This window comes from Gallinula chloropus (genome assembly GCF_964237585.1).
Source record: "Gallinula chloropus genome assembly, chromosome: 14".
In the NCBI taxonomy this organism is placed as follows: domain Eukaryota; kingdom Metazoa; phylum Chordata; class Aves; order Gruiformes; family Rallidae; genus Gallinula; species Gallinula chloropus.
Genome location: NC_140099.1, coordinates 5851261 through 5865682, shown reverse-complemented (window position 1 = coordinate 5865682; position 14422 = coordinate 5851261). Strand labels below are relative to the sequence as shown.

The 14422-nt window shown below is 41.2% G+C and overlaps 1 protein-coding gene across 1 annotated transcript in view; it reads right to left on the bottom strand.

Moving 5' to 3' along the window:
- NUDT14 (nudix hydrolase 14) overlaps positions 1-13866 on the bottom strand; it is a 59176-nt gene extending 45310 nt beyond the window's left edge. Inside the window, exon 1 of the mRNA XM_084270654.1 lies at positions 13754-13866. Coding sequence (XP_084126780.1) covers positions 13754-13834 — 81 coding nt within the window. The 5' untranslated portion in view covers positions 13835-13866. The remainder of the gene's footprint in view (positions 1-13753) is intronic.
- Between the last annotated feature and the right edge of the window lie 556 nt (positions 13867-14422).

The following is a 14422-nucleotide window of genomic DNA, read 5'->3' as shown; positions in this document are numbered from 1 at the left end:
AGAGGTCTGCCAAGAGGTTTTAACTCCTAGACAGATCAAAGAGGAAGGAGATAAAAAGAAGCAGGGTTCTCCAGACTGACAGGTGACAGATCAACCATCTCTCCTCAACAAGGCAAAAAGGATGGTTTACAGAAACAATCAGGGAGACCATCAGGTATCAAATTTGGAGCAGCTATCCCGTAAAGGACTATAGTCATCATTTCTGTACTAATGATTACTGACTGGTTTCACTGCACAGGAGGCCAGTGATCTCACATTATTCTTTAAGGTATCTGAGCGGTATGAATCAGATGAGTTTCGGATCAAATTTTAGGCCATACAGACTACAGTGCTATGGAAACATCGCTCTAAAAAGTAACACAAGCCTAGCTCACAAAGTAGGTCAGGAACAGCCTACCTATGTCCATCAGAAATGTTACAACACTGAAAGCAGAGCGCTAAGCATAGGCATACATATGAAATTCTAAAACAGATTTGCCAAAACATTTGTTAGCCAACTTTTCTTCTAATCCTGCTGCTTCAAAAGCTCAACAAGCTTCAGTGGCCAAATAATAGCAAAGGTAGGTCTTAAAGCCTAAATGAAGCTAAATGAAATGAGCAGTGATTATTTCACAGCTCAAGATAACAGGTTCATACCTTAAATATTTTTTAATTATTTACAATGTTACACTCAATAAACAAATTTACCAATTTCCCCCATTTTTTCCATACCTTGCAGTTCAGTTTGTCAGAACATATCATTTCTGTCAAAAAGCACTGAACTGCTGCCACTCCAATCACCTTACTTTCTAAGAAAAACGCCAATAATCTGTTTGTCAATTTGCTTTAGGCTTTGTCTGAACTAGGATTACGTAGAAATTATGCAAGTGAGACTTGGCCTCATCAATGAAAGGATCAAAATTATTTTATTCAGCAAGGTGTGAATTTCAAAGGTTTATAAAAATACCTGCTAAGGATCTTAGAGTCTGGCCTAACCCATTTATATTCTAGAACCTTTTTCTGAACCAAAACAAAGTGCTACATCCATTCCTAGTTCACAGATAACTATTTCAACTAATTAAAACATCTGCTAAAATGACAAATTGAAAGGAATCCTTCAAACAGTAAAACTGAGTTATGAAATTCTATGCAGTTGACCACAGTGTCAATAACCCTAAATTAAATGTTCTTGCACATCATGAAAACTTTACAGAATCACTCAAATACTGTTATGCTTTTTGATGATATATACCATTTCTAGGCATATCATGTGCAGAAAATCCTGTAATTGTGGTCATCATGTGTTAGGCTCTTGGGAAAATGAATTTTCTACATTACAAATCAGATCCAGAGTCTGAATCCTGCATCGATGTAGCTGTTTGTCTCCAGGAAGAACTTGTGAATTAAAACTGAAGCTACGACATGGAACATTTCTGAAATCTTAAGATGGACTGTGAATAACTTTGCCAGATTGCTGTGAAACTCCTCTAGTCTTTTTAAACAGTTGTTTGTATTTGCTTACTAAATATGCACCTTGATCATAAGCAGCATGACATACAGGAGAAGCATTGGGCTTTAGAGAATGACATGCAAAGTCTCAGTGGAAATGTCGTTTTCTAGGCACACATTCTCCCCCCCCCCCGCCTTTTATTAATTAGATCTACTACACAACTCTAAAAACATACTATTTACTGACTGTGAGGACTATGGAGGGAAAAGAATGTTGGGAGAGGAGATGAAAATGAGAGAACCAAAAGAAACAATCATACAATTACTAGGGGATTTACAAATGCACTCACTGAACACTTAGGATGTATCATATTCACTGCAACACAAACTAAAAATAGTTATTTCGGAAAGCATAAGGATTTTAAGCACTAAGTAATTAAAAATACCAGAAGAAGGCATCCCTAAACACAGGGGAAAGAAAATTAAAAAGTACTGTAAGCATCACCTCAATTTTTACACTTGTAAAACTTTTCCCTCAGTCCATTAGGAAAAAAACCCCACTCTTGGATAAAAAGTTATATTACACACATGCACACCCACACAGAGGGTCACAAAAGCTATGAAAGAGACACTTAACACAGGTTCCTGAGCAGATGACAAGCTATTAAACTTTCACCTTTAAGTAGTTAGGATGATCTGATGTCTCTTTTATGATATCTCCCATTTTTTTAAATTAAAATCTACAATGTGTTTAACAAGCAATTCTTCCATCAATCTTTGATGTGTTTTACTTATAAAGCAATGACAGTTTTCAGTTCAGTCACCTTAAAGTTCCAGAGAAACCATTTTCCACTCACTTGCTTTGAAAGCCATTAAAACAACTTGATGAAGAACAGCAGCAGGGGGCTAATAGAAGCCAAGGCTTAGTAACAATCTTTAGATTTTTCTCCTAAGACTTTCTCACAGACCCTCCTCACAAAGATCCTCAGGGCTTTTCATCCTCTCCTTTCTCCCCACCCCCCCAAAAAATCAGTTCAAAGTGACAGATGCAACTAGCTCCAGGTTCTGCTACTTTCTTAATTTCACTTTTTCCTCTCAAGTTTGATAGACTCAACTGCAAGCTGATTCCCAGAGCGGTGGTCATCTCTTCCTCATCTTCCCATTGCAAAAAAACAATACACAGAAAGATTCAAGTAACTTAGTAACATCTTCTAACCTGTCATCTATTCTGAAGACAGAACTAGTACAGAGAAATGTGCCTGTTACTGAAAAGCCATATACAACTGGCATTCAATTAATTAATTAGTGATGATTTACATACAGTTCTATGTTTTACTGCAGTATTTCTGAAACCTTAATAATGACGGTGACCCAGGAACAGTTTAAATCTCGGGATATAAAGAACTATGCAAGTCAACTGCAAATAATCTTCACTCACTCTTTAAAAATGGGAATGACCTGTAAGAAATGTTCTTTGGTTATAGTTTCATGCAAATGTGGAAATCAAAGGTTTATGAAAAGCAGTACTTGTGCTGATCAGAATCACTAAAGCATACTCTTTTATCTGTTTCACTGTGCTCACCACCATTTTATTTCTTTATTACTATGGCAATTTGAAGTGCAGTGATTGAGCACTGATTCTGGGGAACTTCTTGAACTGCCACAAGTGGCACTTCTGCAACATGACCAGCTACTTCCATGAAGCAGGGTAGTCATCCCAGACTCTAGTAACAATCCCCGGTCCTTTTAAAAACTAGAACTAAAGTCCACATGGCTAGGAGCAAACAGGGAGCAAAGGAGGCTAGATACACGTCTCCTCAACTTGAGGACAGGGGCAGCACATATGAGAGATGTGAGGTCAAGAAAGACAGATGGTGGGCATTCCCATTACAGCTATGTCACCTCTTGTCCTTATACCTTTGAGCTTTATGTTTTCCTGTTGGTGACTCTCACAGTTTGTGTTTCTACTTTATTTTAGAGAGCTTGCATTTGTAAAACAAACTGGGAGAATATATTGTGGAATAAACTTCTAGATGTCTGAGAACACATCTTATCAATACTTTCTTAGAGCAATGGCAACAATCATACTTTCTGCACCTCCTCCTTCTACTAAAGTAACAGACTATTAATAATGTTAATGTGAGATGGTTTTTAAATGAGATTTTCTTTAAGAAAAAAAGAGGCAGAATAAATTCTAAGTCTGTGAGCTGATAGCCAGTCCTTCCAGCAAACATTCAAAAAGTTTCTCTTGGCTGTCCGAGATAATTATATCATAAATATTGGAAAAGGATCCATCAGAAATATAAACTAAAGAAGTTTGAGAAGTACAGAAACAATATCCTAAGGAACAGGAACGGCTATGTATGTATAATTTTCTACAAGCATACAATCACTTTACAGAATTGAAAAAATGTAAGGCTGGAAGGACCTCACAAGATCACTCAGTACAACCCTCTTACCAGGGGCAGGATCAAACATACGCTATGTGAGTGCTATATAATACATGCCAGATACAGAATATGCCTCTGAGCATTATCCAGCCAGACCTTCCATCCAGGCTGTTCCATCATTCAAGCTATTCTACCATTTGTGCAATTTTAGGTTTAAAATGAATACTTGCAATACTGTGTATGTACCAGCATATGCAAGATTGTTATGCTAGAAGTACATGACCTGGAGTTCATCATGAATGGTACTGAGGAACAACCATTTAATTAAAATTACCATTAGCATTACTTCTTTCTGTATTACTTTTCAAGTATTAATGCTTACTTCTCCAGGAGGGTAAACTTTTCCCCCCACACCCCCAAATTTTCTATTTTCAGAGAAAGAACATCTCCCACCTTTAGGAGTTTAGCCTCATTTCCCTATAATGTATTCATCACTGCTCAGCACATCTGTCCCAGCAAATCCCATTTCCTGTTCTATTCATGAGGCTCAGCAACCTGGAGCTTTAGTGATTGCCGCCACACTTTTCCCATGGCCTTCTCACCTCTCACCCCCCCCACACACCCCACTCCCATTGTTTATCATCTGTTCTCCCCTGCTGCAAACTGCTGTCAGATGTTCACTTATCCCTAATCTTACTCACTGCCTTTGATATTCTTTCTAATCCAACAACCTGTCAACTGGGGCATCAGCCCATGTCCAGACCAGCTGCTCTGTCACAGGCAGTAAGATTCCCTCTCAGCTCCAAGAGGTATTTAAAGGATTTTGACACAGCAACCACAACGTGAAACAAATAATTAATGCTGTTTTGATCAGTGATCAGGGCTTTAGTGTGACATGAGCTGACCACTAAGAAAAACTGAGCTTTACTTTGTTTAAACTTCAGTAAACTGTAGTGTTACTGTATTAACAAGATTTCAATCAATGTCTGAAGGACACCACCAAAAAACTGAGTTCTTTAACTTGCCTTAGTTAAAAATTATGAAGAACAATTAATCTGAATGAAAGTCAGAAGGGCAGTTAACTTTATATGCCTGCTGTGTAAAGCATGCTTATGTATGCAACATGGACTTGTGTAGCGTCCAAAGCACAGGAGCTGACCTTTTATGAGTTACAGCTGAAAATACAAATGTATTTTAAATGTAGCAGCAGTCGAGGCAAAATTCTCTAAAACACACTTGTATTTCCATGAATACTGCAAAGTATAGATTCATCCCATATAGACCGTCAAAAACAGACATTTTAAAGAATATTCCCATTTATAGAAAATGTCTAATTTCCATAATATTCAGATTTGCTATAAACACTTAAACTGTCATAGTGTTTGTCTGCTTTAAAACATACCAAATACATACAATGTCATAGATGACATTGTGATTCAGATGGGGACTGGGGAAAAAGAATTTTCTATTTAAGCAAAGTTTCTATTTAAGCAAACATACACATTGTGATGCAAACTGAAAAACAAACCAAGCAGTTAGTTGTTGAAGAACACGAATACTACGTTATTTCTCAGATGTAACTGCAATTATCACAAAAGAGACAGTACCAAACAAGCCAAAGAAGCCTACTTTATAGCCTACAGTAGCTGCATTTCACAAACAAAAAATATAACACAATCTCAGTGATGGATTTTCTAACATGGTTCATTCACTTAGAACTAAAACACTTTCATTCTTGGGGCTTGTCTATACCAGGACATCAAGAAAATGAATCTGAAGTAAGTACCTTGATGAACTTGAATTCTGCTACTTAAACTCCATTAAACCCCTGTGTGGACAGAGTCATTCAGTTTAGTTTACTGCTCCCTTAGGGCATGCACTGGAAAGTTAACGTGGATTAAGGTAGGGTATGAATTCAAAGTGCAATCCTACTTTGAAAACGGTTTAACGTAAACAGAACCAGACTCTTTGTTGTAGAATGAGACGTGGAGTTAATCAGGAAAGTCCTGTGTAGACACGCCCTTGCAGATGAGGCTACTGGAGTGGTATCCTCAAAGCCAATGGTTTTCAACTGCTTTGTCTGCAGACCTGGAAACATCTTCCAGTGAAGCTGCAGACCTTGACAGCACATTAAAACCTGCTGGTGATTGATCCGCTTTTCCTCACTGACACTCATGGATGACCTGCAAGTAGTCCAGTGGCCCTCAATGAGCCATGTATCAGAACTTGAAAAATAGAGGTGAAGGTAACTACAATTTACATACCTCCTCCTGGTACTCAGTCTTAACTTCACAGCTACTGAACAGCTACCCAAGCAGTCCAGCTATTGATGACATTAAGTAAGATTTTACTGTTCATTTATACATGTGTAGACACATTTCAGCTCTGTGGAAGGATGATACAAAAGACACTCCAGAGAGCCTCATTCTTTCCAATAAGTGACATTTGCTGCCCTAAGTTTCTTAACTCATGGTATGACTGACCTAAAAATGTGAAGTTTTGTTACTGCCAACTACTTTTCATGTATTTACTTCAAAGAATCCTGAATTTACTTGTCAAAGCATGCTGGATAAAGGAATTAAGACTAATACAACATAATAGTCACTGAAAAAAGTACTAGTGTTTTTTTTCGACTACTACTCATTAACTAATTCTTCTAATTTCCCCCTTTAGTAATTCATAACCATCTCATACAAAAATAACTTGTACGAATTTCCAGAGTTGAATTCAAGGTACATGGCCAGAAGCAGATACGCCTAGATTCCTTAATGTCTTTTCTTAAACCTGTACTCTAATTGCAAAGAACACCATTTCTCTCAAAGGAAATTATGCTCCCTCAGATTTTAACTCCATAATGCCATCATTGCAAAAACTTCACATTTATTTTCTTTCACCCATATTTAAAGAATGATACTGCACTTCAACCACAATTTCTGGTTAACGCAGCAACCGTCAGATCAAAAATCTGTCTCATCCAGGATCCTGCCTCTGACAGAAGCCAAGATGCCTGAGGAAGAATATATTGTTAAAAAACTCTCAGCCTCCTGTAATTTGCAGCTCAGGGACTTCCTGAGCTATAAGCCTTATGTTTGCATTTAAGATTAATACTATATACTGACATAACAGACTTGACAAGCTGAAGAAAATGAGACAAATTTTGCAGCAAAAATGGCATCTCCTTCTATTACACTACTGCTTTGAAAAAAATGAACTGCAAATAAATGTATTACTTGGTAGCTATTTCCTACCAGTGAAGCCTTTTGAAGATTCAACAGAAGACTTACTTGTTTGAACAGGTAACTTAAAAATCTGTTTACTCCCTCAACAGCATCATTTTTAACTGTCAAAACAGAAAAGAATGTTTTATGTTTATAGAAAAGCAGACGGAAGTTCCAGAGAATATTTCAGGCAGCTGGGCATATTACAATATAAAAAAACCCCAAAAAAACCAACAATCCAAACTGTGAATGTAAAATCAGATTGTTAGTATTATTGTGACACTGGAAGGCTTTGATTTATTCATCTTCAAAGACTTTATGATACCAGTGATACAGGCCTCACTTCTCTCTGCATGCATACATAGAACCAAGGGGTTAATCTTCATGACATCTCCAAGAGAGATGAATTATAAGACACAGAAACAGAATGGTTGGTTATGGTCACAAAAGAAAGTGGTAGCAAATCTAAGATTAGATATAAGAAAATCCTTCCTCACTGATGAATTGCACACTACTCCTAAAAAACATTTTCTACCTGTTATAAAGTTCATGATGTGTTAAAAATCTACAATAGTCTTCAAAATGCCTTTAGAATGACTACGAAACTCAAAGAGATTATAATTGAATTCCCTTAACACTGAACAAAAATGCCATGTTAAAATGAAACTGAAGGGAGAATTTTTCACGTTTAACTTCAAAATGAATGATTCTAAACATTAAGGCAATGGAGGAAATGTGATGCTCAGGCACTGGACTACCCTGAAGTGCAGAAGGAACAGGAAGATCAGAAAGGAGCAAACAGTTCCAATTTACTGCTACTGACTGCATGGTTCGGTCAAAGTGCATGGAGTTTTTGACGTTTATCCCATATCATTGAAACAGATGCACACTCACCATTCCACAGATTCAAAATATAAACTAACTTACATACATACTGACAGTTGATATTCATCTAGCAGTGAACTTCTCAAAGTTGCTGGGCAGAATGCACATATATGTTTATATAGTGTGAGGAAACAGAGGCAACAGCTCCCTTGCCAGAACAACTTTCAAAAACAAAGCTATAGGAGTCTGGGCTAGATCCGCAAAGACTTTGATATGTGAGCTCCGAGCAGAAGTTTCTGTAATAGCTCAGGATATTATTCCCCCAGCTGATGCTTTGCTTCCCCTTGAAGAATATTGTCCGCAGCACAGAGGTCACCAAAAGCAATATGCAAAGCTCAGTAATTTAGCTTAAGGGGCTGATGGAGGTGGGTTAGAACTGGAACAGCAGAGTAAGAGCTGGAGCAAAACTAACTTTCCCTTTTGCTCATTCTCAGAGGGCAATAACTGCTAGCATGGGGACAAACAATTGCACACAGTAACTTCTTCAATTTTGGCAGCAAGCTTCACCAGAGCTGTCTGTTGAAGCTCTGTGTTAGGGTCCGAACCTAACATGCAGAACCACCAAATCCCTGCTCAGGTGCTGATTAAGACAACGTTGAATCCAAATTCTCATTTGGATACTTAATGCTGCCCAAAGTCCTACCAAATCTGATCAATTGTTACTACTCAGAGTCTACTTTGGGACTCAGGCTCAGCAGAATTCTTAAACTTGGGGTTTTTTTTTGTCTAATACATAGGCCAGTGCCTGGCTAAGACACAAAAGAGAGCTCGAGATTTACACACAAATGTGTTTCCCAGCAGTGAGAGCAGTGTCCTGTGATGTGGGAAGCAATATTAATTGAAGCAAGATCTTGCAGCCTGACTCTACCACATCCCAGGGAAATGCCCTAGCCCTTGGGCATTGAGTTAATCTCTCATTAGCCATCCCTCTCGTCTCCTGAATAAATTATTTATGAAAAGCAGAAAAACTTCAATAGGAAAAAGTGAAAAGAGATTTACCATGGAGTTTCTGGTAAAGAAGCCAATTCTTCAGGAGGTGATATATGTTCAGGAAAAAAAAAAAAAGCCACTTTCAACAACGAATCAATTTGCACTTTGGGGGCAAGTACACATTAAAACTATCCAGATGCTATCCTATATGTGAGATAAATGAGTTCTCCTCTTTCAGTACCAAGCAGAACAAAAATACATAAACAGGGTTCCTACTGACAAAATGAAAGAGGATATTCACCAGGATAGGTGAAGTATCTTGTCCATCTCTCACCCTTGGGCCACTCAAATCAACATGACTTACTTGACTGAGGGCCCCACCTGGAGGAAAGGGTGGACAGGTGAAAATCCCAGGCAGAAAGTGAGGTCCGCTTTGAGGAGCTGTTAGATGCCTATTTTGAAGAACATAGTTTTTAATCTGTTCCACATTAGCCCTCACCAAATCTGCCTACAGTTTTCTGAATTCCATGACTCTTTAACTGCACTTCCATTTCTGTCTTTGCACTATACAAAGCCAGAACAAGTAACTTTAACAAGTGGATTAAAGGCATCATATGAAAATACCTCATGATCCTCTACTGGAACAGCAGATCCACTGTAAATTGCTGTATCTTCAGGAACTTCCATGACTTCACTGTATCTGAATAGCCAGAAACTGACATTTTTCTGATGGTCTTTTGGAAGAGCATTTCTCAATGTAGCCAAATATAATAGGCTCAACCCAAAGGACAACTCAAGCTTTTATAAACAAGGGAAATTTAGAACTCAAGCATAAATCTAGAAAGACAGAGTTTTCTCCAACATGATAGTAACTGCCTGACCTGATTCTATGGACATACAACTCTGTTCCTCCATGTGCCAACCACGCCCTATCTGAACATCCAGATACCCAGCAAAAATACTCAGCTGACCAAAACACTAATCCAGCCTTTGGGCCTACAATACTGACTGTAGAGTTCCTCTGACTCACAGGTAGGAGACTATCCAAGTCTTTGACTTCACTCTTGATCAGGTGTGACCACAATCTTCTTCACACACGTAATCTGTGTGGGTTTACAACAATATTTACTCAGCATTTTCTTTAGATTTAGATCCCTTTCTGGTATCTTGCAGATTTCAGGTGGTCCATAAACCTACCAGAACAATTGTGGTTTACAACTCAGCAGGGTGCAGGTTGAATGGATAAAATCAGACTAGCAGGGTAAACTCTTATATAAACCACTTATATCTAAATTTACATTTAACTGCTGAAGATTTAACTGCTTTAGCTGGGATTAAAATTACCTCCACAGAACTAGCACAGTTTTTAGGTGAAATGTCTTAGAATCAAGGCTGTAATGACATGTTCACGAATGCTCAGAAATAATCTTAAAATCACAGGCTGTCTGTAAAAATTCTTTCAGTTTCCTGTTTTTACAGAAAAGTAGTAGTGGTAAAAAACCCAAACTAATAAAATAAAAAAGTCTTCCCATTCTAAATATGTCCTTGGACAGAGGAGTTATATTGAAATATCAATGCCTAATTTAGGAATGTATCTGAAAATAATTTTCAAAATCTCAATCTTCAAAGCCCAAATTATCATTCATCAATATTATATAAACACGAAAATATGCATCAATGAATTTTCTTTAGACTGCAATGAATTATAGGGGACATGTTATAGCTTCACAAGAAGTACCTATGAGACTGCCCCAAGCCTTCTAATTACAGTATGATGCTACATATATCATAAAGTATCCAAACTAGTTTCAGTTTTCACAGTGTAACAAATGCCATTATTTCAATTTTCCTCATTTAGATTATTCTGTTATTCAGACTTTTTTTTAATTTTTAGATTTGTGTTACACTCAGCAAATTTGCAGAAGAGGGAAACTAAGTTTAGTCTAAGATATAGCACCAGTTAGAAACTGAGATGTTGGTGGTATTTTTCCTAGCTAGTCAATAAAAAATGCTGGATGGGGGAATCACAGAATCACAGAACATTAGGAGTTGGAATGGACCTCAAAAGATCATTTAGTCCAACCCCCCTGCCAGAGCAGGACCACCAAGACTAAATCGCACAGGAACCCATCCAGGTAGGTTTTGAATGTCTCCAGAAGACTCCACAACCTCTCTGGACAGTCTGTCCCAGGGCTCCGTCACCTTCACAGTGAGGAAGTTCCTCCTTATATTCACATGGAACTTCCTGTGCTCCAGCTTGCACCAGTTACCCCTTGTCCTATCACTGGCCATCACTGTGAAGAGCCTGGCTCCGTCCTCCTGACTCTGCATATTTGTAAAATTAATAAGGTCACCCCTCAGTTTCCTCTTCTCCAAGCTGAACAGGCCCAGCTCCCTCAGCCTCTCCTCACAAGGAAGGTGTTGCACTCCCTTAATCATGTTGGTGGCCTGTGCTGGGCTCTTTCAAGGAGTTCTCTGTCCTTCTTGAACTGAGGGGCCCAGAACTGGACACAATATTCCAGGTGTGGTCTCACGAGGGCAGAGTAGAGGGGGAGAAGAACCTCTTTTGACCTACTAACCACACCTCTTCTAATACACCCCAGGATGCCATTGGCCTTCTTAGCCATCTAGGCACATTGCTGGCTCATGGTCATCCTGCTGTCCATCAGGACCCCCAGGTCTCTCTCACCTGTGCTGCTCTCCAACAGGCCAGTCCCCAACCTATACTGGTACCCGGGGTTGTTCTTCCCCAGACGCAAGACCTTCTACTTGCTCTTGTTAGATATTAAACTCCTCCCTGCCCAGCTCTCCAGCCTGAGTCTTGCTGAATGGCAGCACAACCCTCTGGTGTGGGAAGATCTATTCATTATAAAACCATTAAGATCAAGAGCTAGATTTCAGAAATAATTTTCTATTTTCATTGAGTGGTGGAATTTGAAAAAATTCTGAAGCATATCAAGCACCTAACTCTCTTAGGTTTCAGGCACCTGTTTAGGTATTTAATGGGGTTTTCAGCAGGCCTAAATGTCATTGAAACAATTAGTCAGATGACTAAAAATATTTAGTATTTTCTCGGGTTAGTAAGTCTTTTTTTACAGGCAAAGTGTGTTTTTAATAAACTTCAGGCCTGTCTCCCAGGCCTGGTGCAGACAGTTGTGCACTTGTTCAACTTATGCTTTCAGTACACTGGATCTAAGCCAGTTTCATTTTAAGACAGTGCTGTGGTGAAGAGAAATGATCTCTACCCTCAACCAGCCCCCAAACATTCATTCCTGACCACCACATTACTATCTCCCCTCTGCCAGCATAAGCATTTGAACTTAATCCAACCTTGTTTAGGCTAAAACTAGCTTTTTTTTGGACCAGATTAGGTTTGACCTGGACCAGATTCTGATCCAGGCACTATGCTGCTGCACAAACACTTGTGCAAAGAGGGGAAGTAGGAAGATGTGCCAAAAGGGCAAGTCTACTTCTTTTGGTGGTAGTAGTGGTCACTGTCAAATCCCAGCAAACACATCCTTATTTCTTTACAACACTCATCACATTTAAGGCACTTGAATTCAATTAAATGTAATCTTCTAATACTGTTTTGTACATTTTAATTAAATCATGCAAACAGAGCATGACTCAGAAATGAAAATTAAATTAGTAAGTAAGACTTGTCATTTGTAAACTAAGCCAGCAAAAATCCAGAACATGAGAGAACATTCTTCAGGTTTTCCTCTGGTACCTAAGAAGAAATAACTAATTCAGCTTTCAGCTGTTCCCAAATCAAAATGTTTTACTTATCTCAAACAATAAGAGAGCTTTCTTTAGAAAAATCACCTATAAAATATATTACAAATTGATTAAAACATAATTTCATCTGCTTTGATGCAAGCTGTTTGAACCCTTGCTTTTCCTTTTCTGTATTTTATGTCACTGCTGGACTTAAACACACCTTCTCCATAATCCCTCTTCTGCCTTTTCAACTGATGTGTTTAGAAGCAAAGTAAAGGAGGAATTAAGAGTGAGAAGATGTGGTCTCCAGCATGCTGGGCTGCCCAAATTCCATCCCTCTACCTGAGTAAAAGCACAGCCTGGACCAGTCAACATTGCGTTGTTGACTAAGGAATCAACCAGTTTCATGCACAACCTTGACTGCAGAAAGCGCTCAAGGAACAAGAAGTGACTTTCTTTGCACATTGTGTGTTCCTCCACTGCTGGAGGCACCCGTTCCCAAGGATGCTGTGAAAGGTGATTCAGGTTGACAGAAACATGGTAAGGAAAGGGATTTCCTTCCCTGCTTCCCACATGCCAGTGCCCAGGTTGGCCTTGCAGAGCAGCAGCGTGTCCATGTAACAACCTGCCATGCCAAGGGGCTGCACGCTCAAAGGTGGACTGAAAGAACAGGGGTTAAGGAAACAGCCCCGGACCCCGCTGAAGTACCGGGGACTTGACACACCCACGGAGAGGCTTGAGGTGGTGACACACCCCAAGGCACTGCCTTCCGCAGGCACTGGTGTTGCCACTGACCACCGAAAGCCCCACCTTCCTGCCTGCCAGGGAGAGCCGGGGCGGGTAGGGGCAGAGCCGCGGCCTGAGGGGCGGTTCGGGGCGGAGCAGGGCGGAAGGGCGCCATGAGGCGGAGGCACACGCACCTCCGGCGACACCGCCACTGTCCCAAAATGGCGGAGGCCGGGGGGGCACAGGACGCCAGGGAGGCCCGCGGGCCGGCCAGCCCTTCTCCTTCAGTCTCCCGCTTCCCCAGGATGAGGCAGGAGAGGCCCTGCTGCCGGCCACGGCGGAAGGAACGGCAAGGGGCCGGGACGGAACGGAACCGCCCGGCCCGGCCTGGCCCGGCCCGGGCGTGAGGGCAGGGGCTGGGCGGATGCCAAGGGGCGAGCCGCCGGCGCCACTCACCTGCCGGTAGCAGAGGCGGAAAGGCCGCAGGTAGAGGGAGGAGGTGCAGGGTTTGACCGCCAGCTCGTCAATGGCCTCCATCCCTGCCGGGGACAGCGGCCGCCAAGAGGTGGAGGAAGAGGAGGAGGAGGAGGGAGAGGCGTGCGCAGCCGCTGGCGGCCGAGCAGAGTGCGGCGGGCAGGGCCGAGCCGGGCAGCGCCCAGTGCGGCCGGGCGCGGCCCCGGTGCGCTTAGAGCCCGCGGCGGCTGCCGGTTTTAACGCAGCACCGCGCCCTGCAGCTCCCTCCCTCTCAGGTGGGCCCGCGGAGCGGTGGCAGGACGGGGCTGCGGCGCTCTCCCTCCTCCCTTTCCCCACTTGAGCCGAAATCCCGGGTTTCACCCCCAAAAAGGGGTCGCGGCAGCTGCGCACCAGGGCCCTGACTCTGCACAAACACCTGGTCGTGAAGCCGCTTTCTCAGGTGGCTGTTGAATGTTCTCTGGGGATCCGTTATGCCACATACTATACCAGAATCTGTGGGGTAGGCCCACACTGAACACAGACCCCCCTCCGAAGGCAGGATGTAACCGAGTCCTGAACTGCGCCACAGGTTGTTCTCATCCTGGGTGTAGGTTAGGTTTTGCAGGGGGAGGACCTTGCTATTAAAAGTATGATCTCTTAAACCTGTGTGGT